At 32.1% G+C, this 19,520-nt stretch overlaps 1 protein-coding gene across 1 annotated transcript; it reads right to left on the bottom strand.

Moving 5' to 3' along the window:
• Positions 1 to 394: 394 nt before the first annotated feature.
• LOC133191621 (multiple epidermal growth factor-like domains protein 10) lies at positions 395 to 16,278 on the bottom strand. The gene is made up of 12 exons (XM_061327368.1): positions 16,211 to 16,278; positions 15,668 to 15,771; positions 15,367 to 15,501; positions 15,032 to 15,166; positions 14,657 to 14,791; positions 12,562 to 12,696; positions 6,937 to 7,035; positions 3,287 to 3,409; positions 3,016 to 3,114; positions 1,770 to 1,917; positions 1,279 to 1,355; positions 395 to 1,115 (listed from the first exon to the last, which is right to left on the bottom strand). Exons 1-12 carry the CDS (start codon positions 16,276 to 16,278, stop codon positions 685 to 687), a joined length of 1,689 nt encoding a protein of 562 aa, XP_061183352.1. The 3' UTR covers positions 395 to 684.
• Positions 16,279 to 19,520: the final 3,242 nt, after the last annotated feature.

The raw sequence follows: 19,520 nt of genomic DNA, 5'->3' as shown, positions 1-19,520 counted from the left end.
TAATTTACATTATGACCCTTGGGTCGAGGCCTCTGCTGGTGGACTGTTAGTCCCGGAGGGTCTCCTAAGCCCAGTAACCTAGTACTTCGGTACTAGCTTGACAATACGGATATATATTTAAAACCTGTGGTAAAATTTAGAAATTTATTTCAAAATTAAGAATTATCTCCCTCATGCATAGCTCTGATCCTTCGAAGTATTTGGCTCCAAGTTTTGGCATTTTTCAGCTCTTCCAAGTCTTTTTTAATTTAAATATTTTGGATTTCCATCGTTTCGGCTTGAGCATCACTGAAGAGACATAATTTGTCGAAATGCGCATCTGGTGCATCAAAATTGGTATCGTATATGATTTACATTAAGTGAACCCTTGGTTTCACCAACATAAACAAGTCCACAAAGATTACATTCTATTCTGTAGACAACATTAGAAGATTTGCAGTTCAGATTTTCCCAAGTATTGTTATAGAAGCCTTGTCTTGTAAGATTACTAGTTAAAGAAATGTAAGTTATCAAAATGTCACAGGTTGGAAATGATGAAACTTAAGAAATGAATTAAGTTAAATAGTGCATAACATGTTTATTGATCAAAGAATTAAATATAAATTATTTTCATGCCTTTCTTCTCAAATCTGTCATCAATTACCATTTAAAAATTAATACTCCAAGATGATTGCATCTAAAAAGTTATCCTAAGATATATTCATCATCTGCACTGGTACCCTGTACTTTGGGATCAGTTGTATTACTGCTGTATAGTTGAGTGTCAGTATGATCATAAACACTGTCTGAGGGTACACGATGACTCCCGGCTGTATCATATTCGTCTACAACAGCCGGCTGAGCGTGAGAATATGTGTCGTCTCTGTTGTTTGAACTGTTGGAACTATTTTGCTGGGCGTGAGAATATGTGTCTTCTCTGTTGTTTGAACTGTTGGAACTATTTCGCTCTAGATGATCATATGTCTCCCCAAAGCTTGTAGTAGAATAATTTTTGTCTTTCTTATTTCTGGAATCACTTACAGAAACGTCATATTTGTAATTGTTAACATCACCTCGATTTAAAGTATACATTTCCGACTGGTTTTCATCTTGTGGTCTATGTTCTGGTCTTTGGCCTACAGTTTGATTATTTTTTATAAGGTCAAACATTTGTCAATTTATTTCCGTGACAGAGAAAACTATCTAATGATTTCATACATAGAACTTAAGGATATAAATAACACAAAAATGTAAGAATAAGTGTTATTTAAATTGTTATTGATATTGAGTTATATTTACCTTCAACATTGTCCAAGACAGTGTTTCCATATCCTTGATTGTGGATACTTTTGTTGTTTTGCTGTTTTTTATTAAGGCTGTATATTGTTTTTAAAGAGAAAATAAGAATATTGCTGCATTATCAGACATACAAGCAGAAATATGACAAAAACAGACTACAGTTTAGATCTTCTAAACTTTAAGACACACTGTTAAAAGAACATTATATTGAGTATGAAAACTGCTAATCTTTAAGGGCTACAGTAAAAGATGTGTTTGGTGTGGATGTGCTCTTCCATCAATCAGAAGTCATTCAAACCAATATTTACTAAATTACTCAGTTTAAACAGTCAAGTCAAAGAGTTCAAAGAATTTCTCTGTATATATATATATATATATAAATATATATATATATATATATATATATATATATATATATATATATATATATATATATATATATATATATATATATATATATATAGTCCTATTGAAACATTGAAACTTCTTACCCGCCTTTCCTTTTCCATAACATAGCAATCACGACTACAGTTGCTGTTACAAGAACCGAGATTACAATCACTATGGCAACGACAACTGATGACACTCCATTAGGTTTCTGCTGGTCAGTACCTTTGATGTTCTCGGGCAAAACAGTTTCTGCAGTGCAAAGATAGTTAATCACTGATTTAATTATTATCTCTTTAAGTTTTGTAGAAATAATTCGATAAACTGACAGTGTCACAGCGAGCCTCTTCTAAGGCTGTCATGAATAGGTACATGTAAGTGACAACTGTACTTAATACATGAATGTTTAGAACAAAATATTTACATTTGATGTGTTTTTCTACTAAGCCAACTGTGAAATTGATTTGAATGTCATTTTTGTGTATACTCACGCGTAGAAATATACACGGAGAAACTCGCTTTAAAGTGACGTCACAATTAGGCTACGGAGACGTTAATAAAAATGTAACGAAATAGGGCAGCGAATAATTCTAACATTGAGTATATTTTTGGTGCTTTTAAACATGTTAAAAGTGAATATAAGGAATGTTTTTATGTTTAGTGTGAATTATTGGTGTGTAAATCATACATACCTGCACGTAGGCATATTTTTCATGAAGCGCTAGCATGGTTCATGACATATGCCTACGGGACATGTTTGTGTGATTTACACACCAATAACTCACACAAAACTTAAAAACATTCCTTAAATGTACCACATAAGGATGGTGACAGGTAACACTAACTAACAGATATCGGAGGTATCGCTCTAAACAAAAGTGTTGTCAAACAGACCTCAATTAAAGATCAACTTCTTCTATTTAATAATTGAAATATCTTGAGTCATATATTCAGACAGAAAGACAAGGCGATACCACGAACAGAAGTGTCAATAGGTATACATTTGTATTCAAATTCTTACAGCAGTGATATGACCCAAAATGTAAACATGTAGGTGTCTTCCATTCATTGTATAGTTTTATATAAGAAAGTTTTAAATGTTGCACTGAAGATTGTTTGAGTTATAGACACACAAGGAAAGTGCAGTCTATCATATGCACGGATGGACAGACAGACGGACAATGTGATATCTATAAGAAACCTGAATTCATCCGAGCTCTTACAAGCTGATTAAAATTAAAACACGCATGCACCTTTGTAACGATTTAGTGCAACACATTTTGTGAGTTTTACTATCAACATTAGCCAATATCTCACATATACTCACTGAAACATTGAAAGACTACTCACCGTTACAAGCTTTGCCACCATAATCGGATCTACAATTACAATCTCCCTCCGCTATACAGAGGGAGATGTTCAGCGAATTCTCCGTCTCACAGCATATATCTATAATTTTTATGAAATATATATCATTAGATGAGAGAAAAAGAGAGGGATAGAGATGTTTAATTACAATAATACAATAATGTGGTGGGGTTAATTGCACCGCATTATACATAAAAGGGAATATGAAAGATGATAGAAAAATAGACTAACAATTTAAATGAAAGTTTTTTACCCAGCATGTCTTTTATTAGAGACGGTTCAGGAGCGTCGCTATCGGTACAGTTCTCATTTAACACCTCACACGTCTGAGTGAAGGAGGATAAACAGTTTAAGGAAAATTCCGAAAAGCAGATATCTAGAAAAGGAAACACAATTAAGAACAATACAAATTAGAACAGAGTTTCAGAGACAACAGTCACATCTACACCTTGTAGTTTGAAGGGTCATATAAGACATGTCCATTTACGGATAATTAGGTCTTTGAGGAATTCATTACTTTGTGTATATTTAAGCTTTGATAAAGTGTCTTATTTTAAATCGATAATGCGTTTGGACAATATGGAAGGCTTCATTGAGGAATTCAAAATTGACTGCAAATTTGCCATGGTAGCACATATATTCCATAACAGAAGAGACAAAGCTTATTAAAACAACCTGCATGAAAACTCTTGCCATGGCCTTTAATTTGACATTTACACACCTACTAATGTTATTGTGATTTAAATTCAAGACACGTGATGTAGTTGACCCATTCAAAGGTTATAGGGTAGAACCGGTTTTATAAATAAAATTGGCAGTAAACAGGAAATTGCTATAGTCTGTTTCTTATGAAAAATATGTTTCCAGACCTCTCTGAGAGATTTTCATGATTTTAAATAGATAGGGGCGGGGGTGGAGGTGGGGGAGGGGGTATTAAAATCACAATTTACTTAATCTTCGCTTTTGTGATAATTTACGGCGAAAATTGGAGCTCAGTAGTGACAATTTTTCCAAAATCGCCCAATAAGCTGGTAAAAAAAATGTGTAAAATCTTCTACAATGAACCTTTGTTTACCTTATATGGCTATTGTTATTAATGCGCACAGAGGATCTTACCACGAACAATTGACCAATCGTTGAATGAATAGCAACGTTTACTGGACAACTACATGTTTACATTTTACTTCGAACACGTGGTTCAGGTCAATCTACGATCGATATTAAATGGACTGTAAAAACCAATTTAAAAAAAAACTGTTTTTATGAAAAAATACAATGATTAGAAACTATGAAAGATTTCACGGGCGTTTGCAATTTGTTATTACGTTGTTGACTAGAAAATGTATATAATAAAATGTAGTCTGTGCCACGTTCAGAACACCTGCACTTCAAGGTTAAGGAAAACGAGCAGCATCTCTTAGGCATCTAAATAGTTAAAGGGACAACAAATGTTTTTGTTTTGTTTGTTTGTTTGTTTGTTTTTTTTTTTTTTTTTTTTTTTTTTTTTTTTTTTTTTGCATTACAATGTGTTTTTGGCCAGGGAACCCACCTGACAATTGCATTCACCGATAGTACAACAATGGAATAGAGACGCTTACAGTTTGGTTTTAAGAAAGCTAGAATTCCACGTTTATTTAACAAATGTTTGTAATTGTGAGCATGGGAATATTAGAATAAAAATGGACAGATTACTTTTCATCTACGAAATGCATGGAAAAAATTTTTTGTGTCTTTCCGATCGCCTGTAGATTTGGGGGTTTTTTTTCCCAAGTGTAAAATTCCTGTTAGTATTCGTAGTAACTCACAATGCAATTCAACTCATTCAGTTGATTTTTCAGTTAAAGCCATGTTGGTTCCTCATTTGTTAATCTGACGCCAAAATTATATAGTCCCATTTTCCAAGTATTTTTTGTCCAAAAAGAAATTTAATACGTAACTACAGAAAATAATTTCATTTGGAATACTTATTGAAGTTTGAATGCGCTTGTCATATAATTTTTTTTTCAATAGTTTTCCATTTACATATAAATTTTTAGTCAGATAACAAAATTAGAAACAGAGGTGGCACACTGAAGTACATTTCTACAGATATTATATAGTGGTGAAAACTGAAACGCAGCATAACTTTTCTGTTTACATGTCTCCATGTGGAAGTCACTTCCTAGCCACATTTCCGTGAATAATTTACCTCATCTCGCTGTAGTCTCGCTAAATCTCGCCAGAGCTTCTTTCAGAGCTACTCTGAACTCCTCGAGTTTTATAATTTGGAGAACATCGAAAAATAAAAGGTTCCGAACACATTAGTAGGGGTGATTTAGATATATCGGCAACATTTCATCATTTATCAATAGCTATTTTTATTCATATTTTGTCTGGATATTTTCCAGTGAAGAGACACCACAGTGTGCCACCTCTGTTTCTAATTTTGTTATCTGACTAAAAATTTATATGTAAATGGAAAACTATTGAAAAAAAATTATATGACAAGCGGGATAACTTCAGCTTTTTAAAATGCAAATATTCTCTATGTATGCGGTTATATTCCAATATCACCCGTACATGGTCTCGAAACTTATTCGGTTCTCAAGACCATGAGCACAATCTAGTTTTGAGCCGAAACAGGATATCAACAATAAAAAGTGAATTTGACAGTGATTTCAACATTCTCCCTATTGAAGTCAGTATGTAACAAAATCTATCATCAATATAAGTACTTTGTTTAAAATGAAAAGGGTAAAGAAAAAGAACGGAGATCGATTTCACAGGAGGAGTAAGCAACCCCTGTCTACCTGTCACACCCACCGTGAACCCTCTGTTTTGATCAGGTAGACGGAGTTGTCCATAGTTAAGTAAGAAAACAAAGGCTTAATAATTGCCTTGAAATATGTTAGTCAAAATACTACCCGATGATAGTTTGTATTTGTTTACAAGGTCATCATAACGAACATAGAATTTACAACAACTATAGCTGGGTCTAAATTTGACTAAACTGTTTCATAATAATTATTAAGCCCTTTTTACACTTATTAAGACTATGGATTACTCCACTTACCTGGTCAACACAGAGAGCTCATGGTGGAGTGACCGGTCGACAAGGGATGCTTACTACTTTAAGGCACCTGATCTCACCTCTGGTATTTCTAGAGGTCTGTGATCTTGCGCTCACCATTCTTCTCTTTCGGGTTTTATCAGAACTGCCCTTTTTCTTAATTTCACTTTTTCATTATACAAGATGAAAATGTTTCTATAAAAAGGATGTTTGTGACGAGTTCTCGTAATAAACAAAACTTCCTTTCCAATCCATCAAAAACCCACAGAAGGAAGTCCAAAACCCAATGTCAAATCTTCTTGATAAAGCTGGATATACCCCCGATATTCTGAGGAATGGTATCCAATGCCAAATTTACATTAAAAACTAATATGTTTTGGTCTTCCTCAACCTCTGAGACCTATATCAAAATTGCTAAAACTTTTAGAGAAAAAAAGAAATTTGACCAATACAAAAACTGACAAGATGAGAGTTTTAAAAATGACACAATAGTTTGAAAACGTAACAACATATAGCCATTATTTTCATATCATAAAGAGAGAGAGAGAGAGAGAGAGAGAGAGAGAGAGAGAGATTTAAGCAATATTCTTCTAGATGTGCAAATATTGGATCGTTTCACCAACTTCAGTTACTAATGAAACTGTTACATTTGTTTCATTGATCAGATCGAGGCACAATGTAGTATAGGCAAGAAAATATAGTGATAAATCTAATTTTAGTTGTAAAACAATTTTTTTAAACCAAGATAATAGTGTTTAACTAAATCATAACAGATTATTATTTTTTCAGGAAATTATCCACACTATCTAAAACATACATGCCTGTATTTATTATACTTCCTGGCGAACACTTACTTGCTGAAGAACATGTCCCATTTATATTATCGCAAATGTGTGTGGCTTTGCATGGACAATTTATGCTGCAGTTATCCCCGAAATGGAAAGGATCACATCCTATAAAACAATAGTTTACAAGTATAAATTACAGTCAAACCTGTATTACGCAGCACAGTTAAGGCTGCAGTAAGGAGGCGGGGCCTAATTTATACGGGAAATGCTTACTATGACATCAAACAAAAATATAAGTTCTTCAAACTATCACAAAATAAAATGATTTGTTATTATAAATTTATGAATAGCTTTAAACTACATCAATACTAACTAGTGCATGCATTATTGTCATTGGTTAAATCCCACACAGCATTATATATACAATTCACTGATCGCAATGCACTTGTCAAATTGACGTCATATCGGAAAATTTGACGCAGTTTGTATGCAGTGAGAGGCGGATCAAGTTATATTTATACAATGACAAATGTATTTTGTAATTAAATAAAATATGAATTGTAGATATATAAGAGGCCATTAACTTGGATGCAATGTCTGTTTTATGATTTTATTCATATACTTCCCGTACATTCCCTAGACAAGCGATACTGTCGTATATTTGTATGCAGATTCATTGAAGGGTAATAGAAGGGTCTTAATAAATCGATATATTGCAAGGGCATACCCTCAATGAATTATGACAAGCTTTTACACATAAACTCAAGAAGTATGAAGATATTTGAAAAGTGCTGCGAACCTGTTGAAATCTTGTAAATGAATTAATTATATCTATATTTAATGTACTTGACCAGCAAATATTCAACATACGGTCTAACAAATGTAATTTTAGCAATTAGATAGTAGAATCTATATAGGTTCGCAGCACTTTTCACAAACTACAAAGAGTGCTGAAAATAATTATATGTTAAACTTAGATTTTTAACTTGGTTATGCCCTTGCAATATTAGAATTTATAGATGACCTCAATACTTTAGGTATATTTGCTAAAATCACGTGACTGCCACATCACGTGACAAGTTTTAATTAAAAATTAAAAATCTAATCGTCCTCATCATTTAGTTTTCAACCACATTGCATTTGTCCGATAATATAAAGTCCTAGAAAGAAATGCCCATCCTTGTAAAGAATGTATTTTCTATCTAAAAAAATTCGCCGATATTTCCATTTGACACCTTAACTGTGCTGCGTAAGTAGTCACCTGCGGGAAATATTAAAAGTGACCTTTACAGAGAGTTGACCTTTGAAAAGAGGTTCTTCTTTTTTCAAGAAAAAAATCTTTTTCAATATAATATGTAAGTTATGTGTTTAAAAATACTACATCATGGAATCGATAATATAGAAAGATGATGCGTTGTGGAAATCAGTGGTCTCTGTTAGATTTTTAAAAAAAAAAAATTTAAATAATCTCAAGATTAAGTTCAAGCTAATTTGATGACTCCAACAAAAAATACATTGAGTCTAATAGGGCATCCTCCCTCCAAACAACAACAAAACTTTCTTTTATTATAAGATGTCATTATCATGTTGTACATGGATAAAATATAATGTATTTTTTTATCTAAACTGCCTCTAAAAAAACTAATTTAGTTAGTCCTAACAATAATTATTGTATGTGTGATAATACATAAATAGTAGCGTAATAAACAGACAAGTCATAATATTCTCGGTTTATCAAAGCAGTACATAATACAAATTGATATCAAATTCACAGGTGTTGTGAGCAATGAAGCGTGACTAGTCCTAACGGTCGTCTTACCTAGTTGAAAATCACGAGAAAATCAGGACACATTGAGTATACAAAACAATTAATTAGGGTTTCTACAAAAAATACGTTTCCTATGTGTTAAAACCGGCCTGCTATGCGTTTACACAATTACGCCTATTGGAGTTGGGCATGCTAAATGTGAACTAATAATTAGGAAACACATAACTATTGTATCCATTAATAGATAATTAAAGATGCCTCGTTTTTTAATATCACTCAGAGTTTTTTACACTAGATTCCAATTCAAAAAGATTAAGATTCTCGTAAGTCCGTTTTTCTGATAACCTTTTCGGTCACTAGCACCCTTATTTAGTTTTGTTAAAAAATGAATAAATTATCCAATATTTTAAATGTTTTGAATAAGACCAATTATTTTTTCCATGATATCACAAGATCAATTATTTACATTAATGACAAAATTTGAGAGTCACCTGACTTTAGATCTGGTCACGTGATCGGACAAAATGGCCGCTATATACGAGGTAAAACGGCGATTTAAGGTGAAATTTGATGACCGCTGACCGCGTTACGCAGATGACCGCTTAATAGAGTTACATTATGTAGGAAATTTCATTGGGAGGAAATAAAATGACCGCATCAGACAGGTGACCGCCGGATAAAGGTGACCGCTATGACATGTTTGACTGTATGTTTCATTCAATGGTAATTGAATAGCGTCATAAGGATCATGTTCTATCAAAGTGAAATTGGTAGAGAACACATCCTATCAAGATAACGTTTATTTCAAATCCCATTTTAAGGACCCTCCTTGCACTGTGAAAAAATTTTGACATTGAGAAAACTATACTGTTTAAATAGGTAAATAATGAGATTATCTTTCTAATTACAAAACGTGGCATTTTCCTCCGGGATATATTTTGAAAGACAAGCGTTAGTGAATAGAAATAATTGTTTATGAAATAAAGTATTCACTGACAGTCTTTTTAGCTTGGCCTTTTGATGTGTTAGAAATGCTTAAATTCATTACTAAATGAGTAATACAGTGTACATTTAATTTTTTAATCAAAGGCAGACAAACTGCAAAAATATCAAAGAAAAAGAACTTTTTACTTTGCAGTGTATAGAAGGCCATAGGGGTAATAAGGATCACTTCCTTTGATAATCAAATCACAAAAGGTATGGTATTAAAATGAAATGACAAAAATCCAGTCACATCAAAGTGATCTTATCACAATTGTAGTACATATTTCCAATAGTTCGATTGATATTCTATCAAAATAAAATTGGTAAAAATCGATATATCATTTCGTATCTATGCTATTAAAACAACAATAAGGATTAGATTCTATTAAGATTTGCAAAAAATTATCCAACCTTAGCAAATTTAAAGGGTCTAATCCAATCGGATTGCATCCTTGCAAACCAATGGATTTTTTTATTCAGAGTAATGGTAGGGAACACTAGTATTATCTAAACAATGCAAAAATCACATACTATCTTTATAATAGTAACTTTCAAAGACTATCAGAATTTCAGTATTATGTTGCCATATCGTACAAATTATACAGTATACATACAAGGGTTGTCCGGTAAAATCGTGGACATGTTGTCGAGTTTGAAAAATAATCATCACTGCGTTATGAAATTTTCACTACTCTTTAGTACATTTTTCATCGATATACATTGCAAATTTCAAATAGATATATGCTCAAATTAAATATGAGATTTTATGTATGGTATATGTATCGCCTTACGCATACGGATGATAACGTCAAAGTATCTAAAGCAGCGTCAAGTTTCCTCTTTCCTGAAAAAAGTTTGATTAGTTCCACTTATATTTCGAGAATTTTTATTGATGCAAACAGTAGGGGTTCCCTTTATTCCTCCAAAAATAGTCGAGGAACCAATCTCGCACACACATGGGACCTTCTGAAGATTTATAAGTAAGTTGTGGACAGTACTTTCATGATCATTCAACTAGTAAATAGGATATCTTATACCGAAGGTCTACAGTGACAGCGTCTTTCCCTATTGCCGGTAGCTGTTTGTCCGTATGTACTGTTCTACCCAGGGACTCGATCAAAAAGCTTCCGCTTAGGAAACTCCCAGTTCACTTGTATACTAAAGATCTAGTCATATTTTTTCTCTTCTGTAGTCCTTTGAAATCTCTTAGGGCGTCATTACTACATCTAAATCAAACTGAACTGCTCTACTGTGTGCCGTAACGTCATCAAATTTCGCCAATTTTCGCGTGTTGTGTTTACGACATTCTCATTTCAAGTGCGCTGGAAACTACCAAAAAATAAGCAAATGCCTTGAAATTTTGGAAAAAAAAATAACGACATAATAGATAGTGGATTAAAAGTAGGAGAATTTTTACACCAACCTTATCTATTAAATACTTTTATTTCGAAATAATGCTCGTGTATCCTGGCTTTTGATCGTGCGCCGTAATATTGTATGCTGTGCACATTAAAGTATAATATAATCCTTATTTTTGTCTATATTTCATAAAAATTAAGATGCACTTAAATATGATAAATAAACATTTGCTAAAAAATTCAGCTTAGTGCGCCTATAATTTTTTTTTTTTTTTTTATATATATAAAAACGCTTTGTCCGTGTTTTTACCGGACAACCCTCGAACACATAGACTAATACGACAGTCTATTACTCTGTGAAAACTTCACAATGACAAGTCATTTCTCACTTCTTGAACAATAACATTAAAATAAGGCAATGGAAAATTATTCATTGGATAGAACTTACATGCAGTTTTAGAAAAAAAAGATTATGATGAATTTGCTAAAACACAAAAGGCGGAATAGAAATTATATAAATGTACTTAAGGTATGTCACTCGTCAGCTTTTTAGAAAAGTTCAGTCAGAACCCTTAACTTCAAAACTATTTATTAAAATTCAATTTTTATAACATATTTAATTAAACAATGCAAATTATTCAACATTCAATGAAAAAACTGCTCAGAAATTCATAAAGAAGCAAGATTTATGAGGGACTATTTCTTGTGGTGGAAGGATATTTAGAAGAAAATTCTTCAAATCTCCATTTTTGTTAAATTTAATGTTTTGGAACTATAGCCCCACATATTTTTACTTAGAGAAAATTTTCCGTTATGATATGCTAGGAATATTAAATATAGGTCTCAATTTATATTTTTAGAATAAATTTTACACATTCACTCAACAGACTTTGCCAAGAAATAAAGATATATTAAAGAGGTCAAGATAAAATTTACACCGTTTTTTGCCTGAAAATCGCAAATTTTGACCAATATCTCAAAATTTACATCACTGACCCCAACTTTTTCTTTCATGAATTTAAACAACACGATACTTTCAACCGATCAACACTTAAGTCATAAAAAGTTTGATACAAGAAAATATTTTGTTGCCTATTTAGATATTTTATACCCCAAATATGATACTTTTTTAGTGCAAAAAGGTCACACAATGATAAATATCATTCAAACTATTTTACGTAAAATAAGATTATATTTATTGCCAAAATTACATCTGATAAAATATGATAAAGATTAAAGTGATTGACCAAAGAGTTACAATTTAAGTGCAAAAAGGTCAACTTAATTGTATCCTAGCTCAGTAGGATGCACACTGACACCCCATTTTCTTTGCGATTATGAGTCATGCTATATGAGTACTTATTTAAAATATACTTCTCAAAAAATCCTTGATATAACTAATATCACGAGTGACATACCTTAAGAAGATATGATCTATTAAGCTGAGTTACAGTATAAAGGAAAGATTTTTGCCTTAAAATTGGTTCTCAAAAATGAAAATTCTTTATAAATATTGTACTTCTGATTTCTAATGTAAATTTGTTAGAATATTTGTAAGATTATGAGTTAGTTTGTTCTTACTTTGCTCACATTTATCTCCAACCCAGCCTGCTTTGCATTCACAATCACCATTTGAGGAGTTACATTTCCAGGAATTGTTCCTAGTACAGTCACATGTATCCTCACAGTTTGGTCCAAAACTATACTCTCCACACTCTGTTTACAAGAGCATCGACTCAAAGAATTATACACATTGTATTCTCTTAGAAGAAGTGATTGAAAGAAAAGGGAAAAAATAATGTAAAGTGATCATGTATGAAGAATTGTATTCTGTTCGACATAAGCATATATGTTCCTGAAATCGTAGGATGAAATGACCTGATCGGATTCCTTTTTTACAAAAACACGGTCGTCTTAAAAGATCATAGGTAGGATCGGTGCCATGGTGGAGTATGCATCCTCTGTCGACTGGTCACACCTGCCGTGTGCTTCATTGACAATTAAGTGTGGTAATAATGGCATAACAATTTGAATAGAAAAAGTCACACAACATACGACTTAAGGCTGGTGTTCATGGTAAGATTTGCGTTTGAACTTGTATTATATATACAGCAAAATCTTACCATAATACATGACATAAAATTCTTCCTTTTAACTTATTCCTCTTAAGAGATTCACAGTCACGGTAACTCTGACTGACCTAAGTCGATAAAAAAATAGGTAGCAACTGTTCCTTTACCAAGCGCGGCACTTTGAAGTGAAAGTTGCGGGTCCTTCAGATGAGACCTTAAAAACTGAGTCCCCGTATCACAGCAGGCGTTGGCACGATAAAGATCCCTCACTTCTGATTGGCCCTGTGTGCCGAGTAAAGGTCTAAATTTGAAGTTCATCACCGGTCTATGGTAACGTCTCTATATGATTGAAATTTCTTGGACGGGACGTAAAACAATATGCAATCAATCAATCAATCTTGAGAGATGAATAAAATATATGGAGATAACGAACAATATTCAAGCTCAAAAGTCAATTAAGCAATACAAATTTTGGAGCAGAGCAAACACGGACCTCAGAGATAAATAAAGGAATTATAACAAATAGAGGTTCAGACAGTACTGAAATTGTTTTAAGAGAAATATTGAGGAAAACAACACGTATATTTATCTGCATTTATTTACAATAATAATGAAAAATTGTATTAGAGTGTGTACAAATGTATTATAATATTTACTTTATAATACAAATCTTACTGTGTGTACCGCCCTTTAACGATAGATTGAATGTATTTAATAGCAAGGTCATTGTAACTACCATAGAATATACCCAAAAATTGTCTTCAAATGAGATTGCTTATATCATTGTATTATCAACTTATTTGTCAATACCTTACCTCGTTTAAAATTTGTTCCTACGAAGAAATTGCTGGGATGTATCGAATCACCTGAGAGACATAATCTCCATATGTAGGTGATAATGGTATATTGCTTCATACATTGGATAAGGGAAGTGGACGACAGAAAAATTGAAGTCAACACGTTAATCATAAAATTTAGTTGTTAGTTTCCTACCACTGTCTTTCTCTAGTAAAATATCCAAATGTAAAACAGATGCGTTGTGTCTTTAAGGAGTTCAAAGGGATATATTCAATAGATGTAAGAATGAAAAGAATATTGCTACATATAACTGATAAAACCGATAAAATGTTGTCGATATATAATTAAATTGCGAATATAAATCCACAACAAGGGATTTCTAATTTCGTGTAGACGTTTTTGAAGAAGTTCTGCTTCATAGGAATACAAAAACAAGTCTACTTATAACGGTGCAAAATTGGTACCCATGGAAATTCCATCAGATTGTTGGACTAACTGGTCTCCCAAAACTTCATAGGTAGTTATGGTGGTGTGACCGGCTTCTGATCACCTCTGTAGTCCGTGTGAGGACCGCTCACAATTTGTTTTGTTCAACTGGACTTTTGGCTATGATCAATGTTTATTATCTTTCATATCATAAATAGCAATTCTTCTGCGTGAATTATTCATTAGCTATCCAAAGCACTTAAAACCTTTTTATCTTTTTTCGATCTCATCGTACATTGATAAAAAAACCTCAACTACACAGATGGTCGTACCCCCCCCCCCCACAACCCCACCCATCCCCACCTCTTGTGCATACTAACCTAAGGAGCAGTTTTCACCTCTCTTTCCACTTTTACAGACACATAAACCAGATAATGGGTGACACTTAGGATCGTGAAAGTCTGAACAGTTGCACGGTACTGAACAGTCGGGTCCATAAAAACCATCTGGACACTCTAAAACAAATCACGAGTATCAAATCTTGGTTTATCAATGTGAAAATAAAACTGGGTTCTCTAAGCAAAATTAAAATAATTACCATATGATTTAAAGGTCCTTTCATGATAACAAAGTATAAAAGAGAATTTAAACTTAAATTCTTCTCTTTACACACATGTATGTGCAGCTATATACTTAGTCTATGGGATGAATATAGTCTTGGGTCATTATAAACAAAACAGAAACAAAATATACACCGTCTTCACATATATCCCCTGTCCATCCTTTCACTGAAGAACAGTCACACTTTCCGGTAATGTGATTACATGTAGCGTTATTTTCACAGTAGCAATTCCTTTGACAGCTTGCCCCGTATTTTCCTGCTTCACATGCTGGAAATAAGTATTATTTATTAATTAAATAATTTTAATTTATTATATATATATATATATATATATATATATATATATATATATATATATATATATATATATATATATATATATATATATATATATATATATATATATATTCATATATTAAACATTCATCGATTGAAGGACTGGAGAAAATACTTGACATATATATATACATTCTGAGCAATTATCGCCAATCCATCCCGGTAAACAAGAACAGGTTCCATTCATGTCACACCTGTCGTAATTTTCGGCTACGCATGGGCATGTCAATGTGCAGTTGTCACCATATGTAGTAGAGTTACAAGGTACTTGAAATAGTAAGATCATATGCATCATTACATTTATTATACTTAAGAATTTGGATACAGTGAACAATTTTGTGTAAATGGCACAATACATATATGCATGATCTATTCATATCTTTGAAGGTGAAACGGTTGTTAAGTAAAGACATTTATTTAAAAAAAAGAGTACTTTTTGTACATATCCCTGTAATGTTTTGGTACCCCTCACAACAACTGTAAGTCTGACGAGTAATTAAAGTTGGTGTTTCTCTTTTTTTAGGACAGAAAAAATATCTGAAATTTTAGAGGTTATGTTTACTATCAAAAATTAAACTGCAGAATTAAAAAATAAAAATTCTTATTCCAGAATAACTCAAAAATCTAATATGCCTAAATGTTACGCTTATATACAGTTATGCGTAAAAATGAATGAAAATATACGCAGCAGGTATTTAGGATGAACTCTGCAAAAAAAAAAAATACAGAATTTGAAACGATATTTGATTAAAGTATCAATGATTCATATTGGACTTTTGCGAGAAGCACTGGCTTTTACAGTCGTCGGCTTACTTTGACTTTTAAACCTGCCTTATGTACGGAGGTACGGAATTGATAATAGACAAGAAAACCTTAATAGTGGTTATAGGTATAGTGGTAGGGGCACTAACATGATTTACCGGTATGCAATCAACACAAGAGATGATGGGAGGCAGGATAACACAACTTAAATTACTTTACTCGTGAGGGGTAGTATTTTCTCTCAGTCTTATTTTTCTGAAGTGAAATTAGGAAGAAAAACATTTCGGAAGGAAAACTAAGCAAGAATTGGTCAATGTGGGAATGGAGGGGGTTGAGGGTAGGGTGGGTGCCGATCCCTTCCTAGACAACGTAATATTTGCTTTGAAATGGCCCATTATTATCGTTTAATTAACTCTTGAGCTTTATGTTTATATCGCAAAAGAGCTTCCGTATATTGTCCTAGTGTAAAAGTAAGTCATCGCTTGTAAAAGTCAGCGCTTCTCGCAAAAGTCCATTGAGAACATTTGCCTAGTGACTCTTCGTTTCCAAAACCATATTCCTTTCGTAGTTTGCCTTGAACATTTTCTCATAACGTAGGTGATTGAATTCTCTCCGGGCACACTGAAATACAAGGATGCATGTGAATGAGAAATAGTAAAACTGAAAGAGGAAGGTACGGTTTTGCGTTTATTATGCCGTAGAATGTTTTCAAAAAGTTTTCAAATTTGCTTAAATAAAAGTTTAATATACTAGTAAAGTGATAAATAATAAAAGAAATGACATAAAGGAGGACGCTTCTGGAAATATGACGTTATTAATTTGTTATATTTCTAAGTTTTAAACGGATGAAAGTCTCAATATGTCTCATTTCAGGGGTTATTTTCCTTATAAACTTCAATTTTCGGATATTTTGTGTAATAACCTTTAAAAATCATATTTCTTAGAATTTTTTAATCGATGTATGTGGTCTATATTGTCTTAAAGAAAATTCCACTGAAACTGATGTCTTCTGCATCTTTTAAGAAAATACTGGAATATGCAAATTCATGACATCACAGTAGGCATTTAGGAGGTTATCTAAGAAAAACAATTTATGTGATCTTACTACATGGAGTTTGAAAAATTCAGAAAGCATTTTAATTTCTAACAAGAATTTCATATTTTAAAAACAAATACAGGGCCAGAATTGCAATGAAACCGTACCTTCTTTGAATATTTAGATAATGGTCGAAATTAATATACAGGTATCCCTATCTTTAAGTTGTTTGATTTTATTTTGTGCACAGATTGTCCGTACCAGGTATCCATATCTTTCCGATATCCATATTCTTATCTTGCTATTCAGTTTATACAACTATACAGACTTGCTTTACTTTGTACCCTAATATTATCAGGAGTATGGCTAACAGGGATGGGGTAATGGTAATGTGTAATGGTAATTGACAGTAATTAATTACAAATTTCGATGTAATTGAAAGTAATGTGTAATTGGCCCAATTTTCAATTACATGTAATTGTAATTTAATTAATTACTTTTGAGAAAAGCATGTAATTCACAATTACTTTTCAATTACATTCAATTACACAGGTGTTTAATACTTGAGAAATAGCCCATCCCCTCCTTTTTTTCAAATCCCAAACACTTTATTCAAGAAAGGTTAACTGATTTTTAGGACAAAATGTTCTATAATATATTTAAAAAATTATATATTTTCTTTATTTAGTGAATTGCTGTTTCCTCTTTCAAATGTATTTTCTTCAAAACTTTTTAATAATATTTATCTCCTTGTTTATAAATATATTAAATAGAATTAGTAATAATTTCAATTAAGTTGTTATGAATTGACACTTAAAATATCTAGTCCAGTGGCTTCTAATCCTTTGTTTGCCATACCTACAGCTTGTGTAAGAAGTGATCAACAGGTGCTAATTAGTGTCCTAGGGTTATGTACATATTTACACTTAGCTTTAATAGAGATTTTACACACATTTTCACCTTACCTATTGGTAGTTTTATACACATACATTGACTATGTCTTCCCACAAATCTTTTTTAAAATATATAATTTGGTGTTATAACACCAATTTTTCTATTTTAGTAAAAAAAGTTGTGGGAATACAGTAGTTTAACACATAATATGTCAAATACTATAACATTTTGAGATGTATAATTAGGATGATGAAAAAAGCAAAGAAAACGAGGCAAAACGCATCCATTGTTTTGCATAAATATATCAGAAAGCTTAAAAACGGACACATGAATTAATGGAAAACAGCATCCAGGTCCTGTAAAAGGACCGAGTCCCAGTTGTAAAATTGGCTTTTTCCCCCCAAATTCAGGTAACAATTCCCAACTGATGACCAAATTCAATTTTTTTATGCCGTTTATATAAAGAAATGACGTGTTTTGAAATTTTGATCATTTTTAGATATATATCATGTGTATATGGGGAACAAATCTACTATTTAACTCTTTAATCAACAAACAAATATGTCAACAACATTTCCCAATTTTGCCACTTTTTCGATTAAGAATTCACAAAAGGGTACAGGACCCTGTACCAAAATGGATAATTAAGCCCTGGAACTTGCTATTAGTAAGTATTTATGTATTCCTGTCACAATTGCCCCAGTGTAAAATATCTTCATTGTGGCAGAAAAATCTTTAAACCTGATAAATGTAGGTTAGGGGACACAATATTTTAAAATTTCATTAACATCTACATAATGTTTACTTAATGTAAAAACTAGTAACTGAAACTATATGAATATGAATGAACGTTCATGACTATTTATCATTTTGATTTTTATGTTTTTTCTTAATGTAATTTGTAATTTAATTAATTACATTTGCAAAGTAATTGTAATTTAATTAATTACATTAATTACAAGGATTGAAAGTAATTACAATCCTTGTAATGGTAATGGCAATTTAATTGAAGGTTTTGGGCAAGTTATTGTAATTTAATTAATTACTTTCCTATGTAATTGACCCCATACCTGATGGCTAATTGATACACAGATTAGCTGTACTCTGTATCTCTACCTTTTATAAGTCTGGATTACTGATATATAGATTTGCTTTCCTAGGTATCCCTTTCTTTCAGATGTCCAGTTACTTGGATGTATAGAGTATCTCTAGTTTAATCAAAAAACATATCAGTTTTACTAGGCATCCCTATCTTCAGGAGTTCGGTAAATTGAAAAAAAATTTCTTAGATAAAGAGGTTAAAAAAAAGAGGTTTAAATCATTTTGATACTATACTCAAGTACTCAGAAGTTAATATTGAAATATGCAGGTTCCTCAGTCATTGACAATATTAACAATTAAGTTAATAATACAAGGATATTAACGATCCAGTTTAAAGTCAACAATTGGACTTTATCTTACAGGAATCTGCTAGATTGATATTCAGATTGGTTCAACTAGGTAGCCCTGTAGTTCAGTGGTCCAATTTATCAATAAATATTTACATTTGCTGTTTTTCTACCTAATACCATTTTCGTGTATACTGACGCGTAGA

This window comes from Saccostrea echinata, unplaced genomic scaffold (assembly GCF_033153115.1).
Source record: "Saccostrea echinata isolate AGI-Se365-2 ecotype Australia unplaced genomic scaffold, CSIRO_AGI_Sech_v1 ptg000023l, whole genome shotgun sequence".
Taxonomy (NCBI): domain Eukaryota; kingdom Metazoa; phylum Mollusca; class Bivalvia; order Ostreida; family Ostreidae; genus Saccostrea; species Saccostrea echinata.
The sequence above is the reverse complement of the archived record's forward strand: the minus strand, read 5'-3'. Positions and strand labels throughout refer to the sequence as shown.

What these genes read in the sequence shown, in the direction of transcription:
- LOC133191621 (XM_061327368.1), bottom strand. Translation starts at nt 16,278, where the DNA reads ATGTTTTTCTTCCTAATTTCACTTCAGAAAAATAAGACTGAGAGAAAA. An exon ending in TACAGGGATATGTACAAAAA is followed by an intron (nt 15,502 to 15,667) that starts GTACTCTTTTTT and finishes TACTATTTCAAG; the next exon opens with TACCTTGTAACTCTACTACA. An exon ending in AGGGGATATATGTGAAGACG is followed by an intron (nt 14,792 to 15,031) that starts GTGTATATTTTG and finishes GATTTGTTTTAG; the next exon opens with AGTGTCCAGATGGTTTTTAT.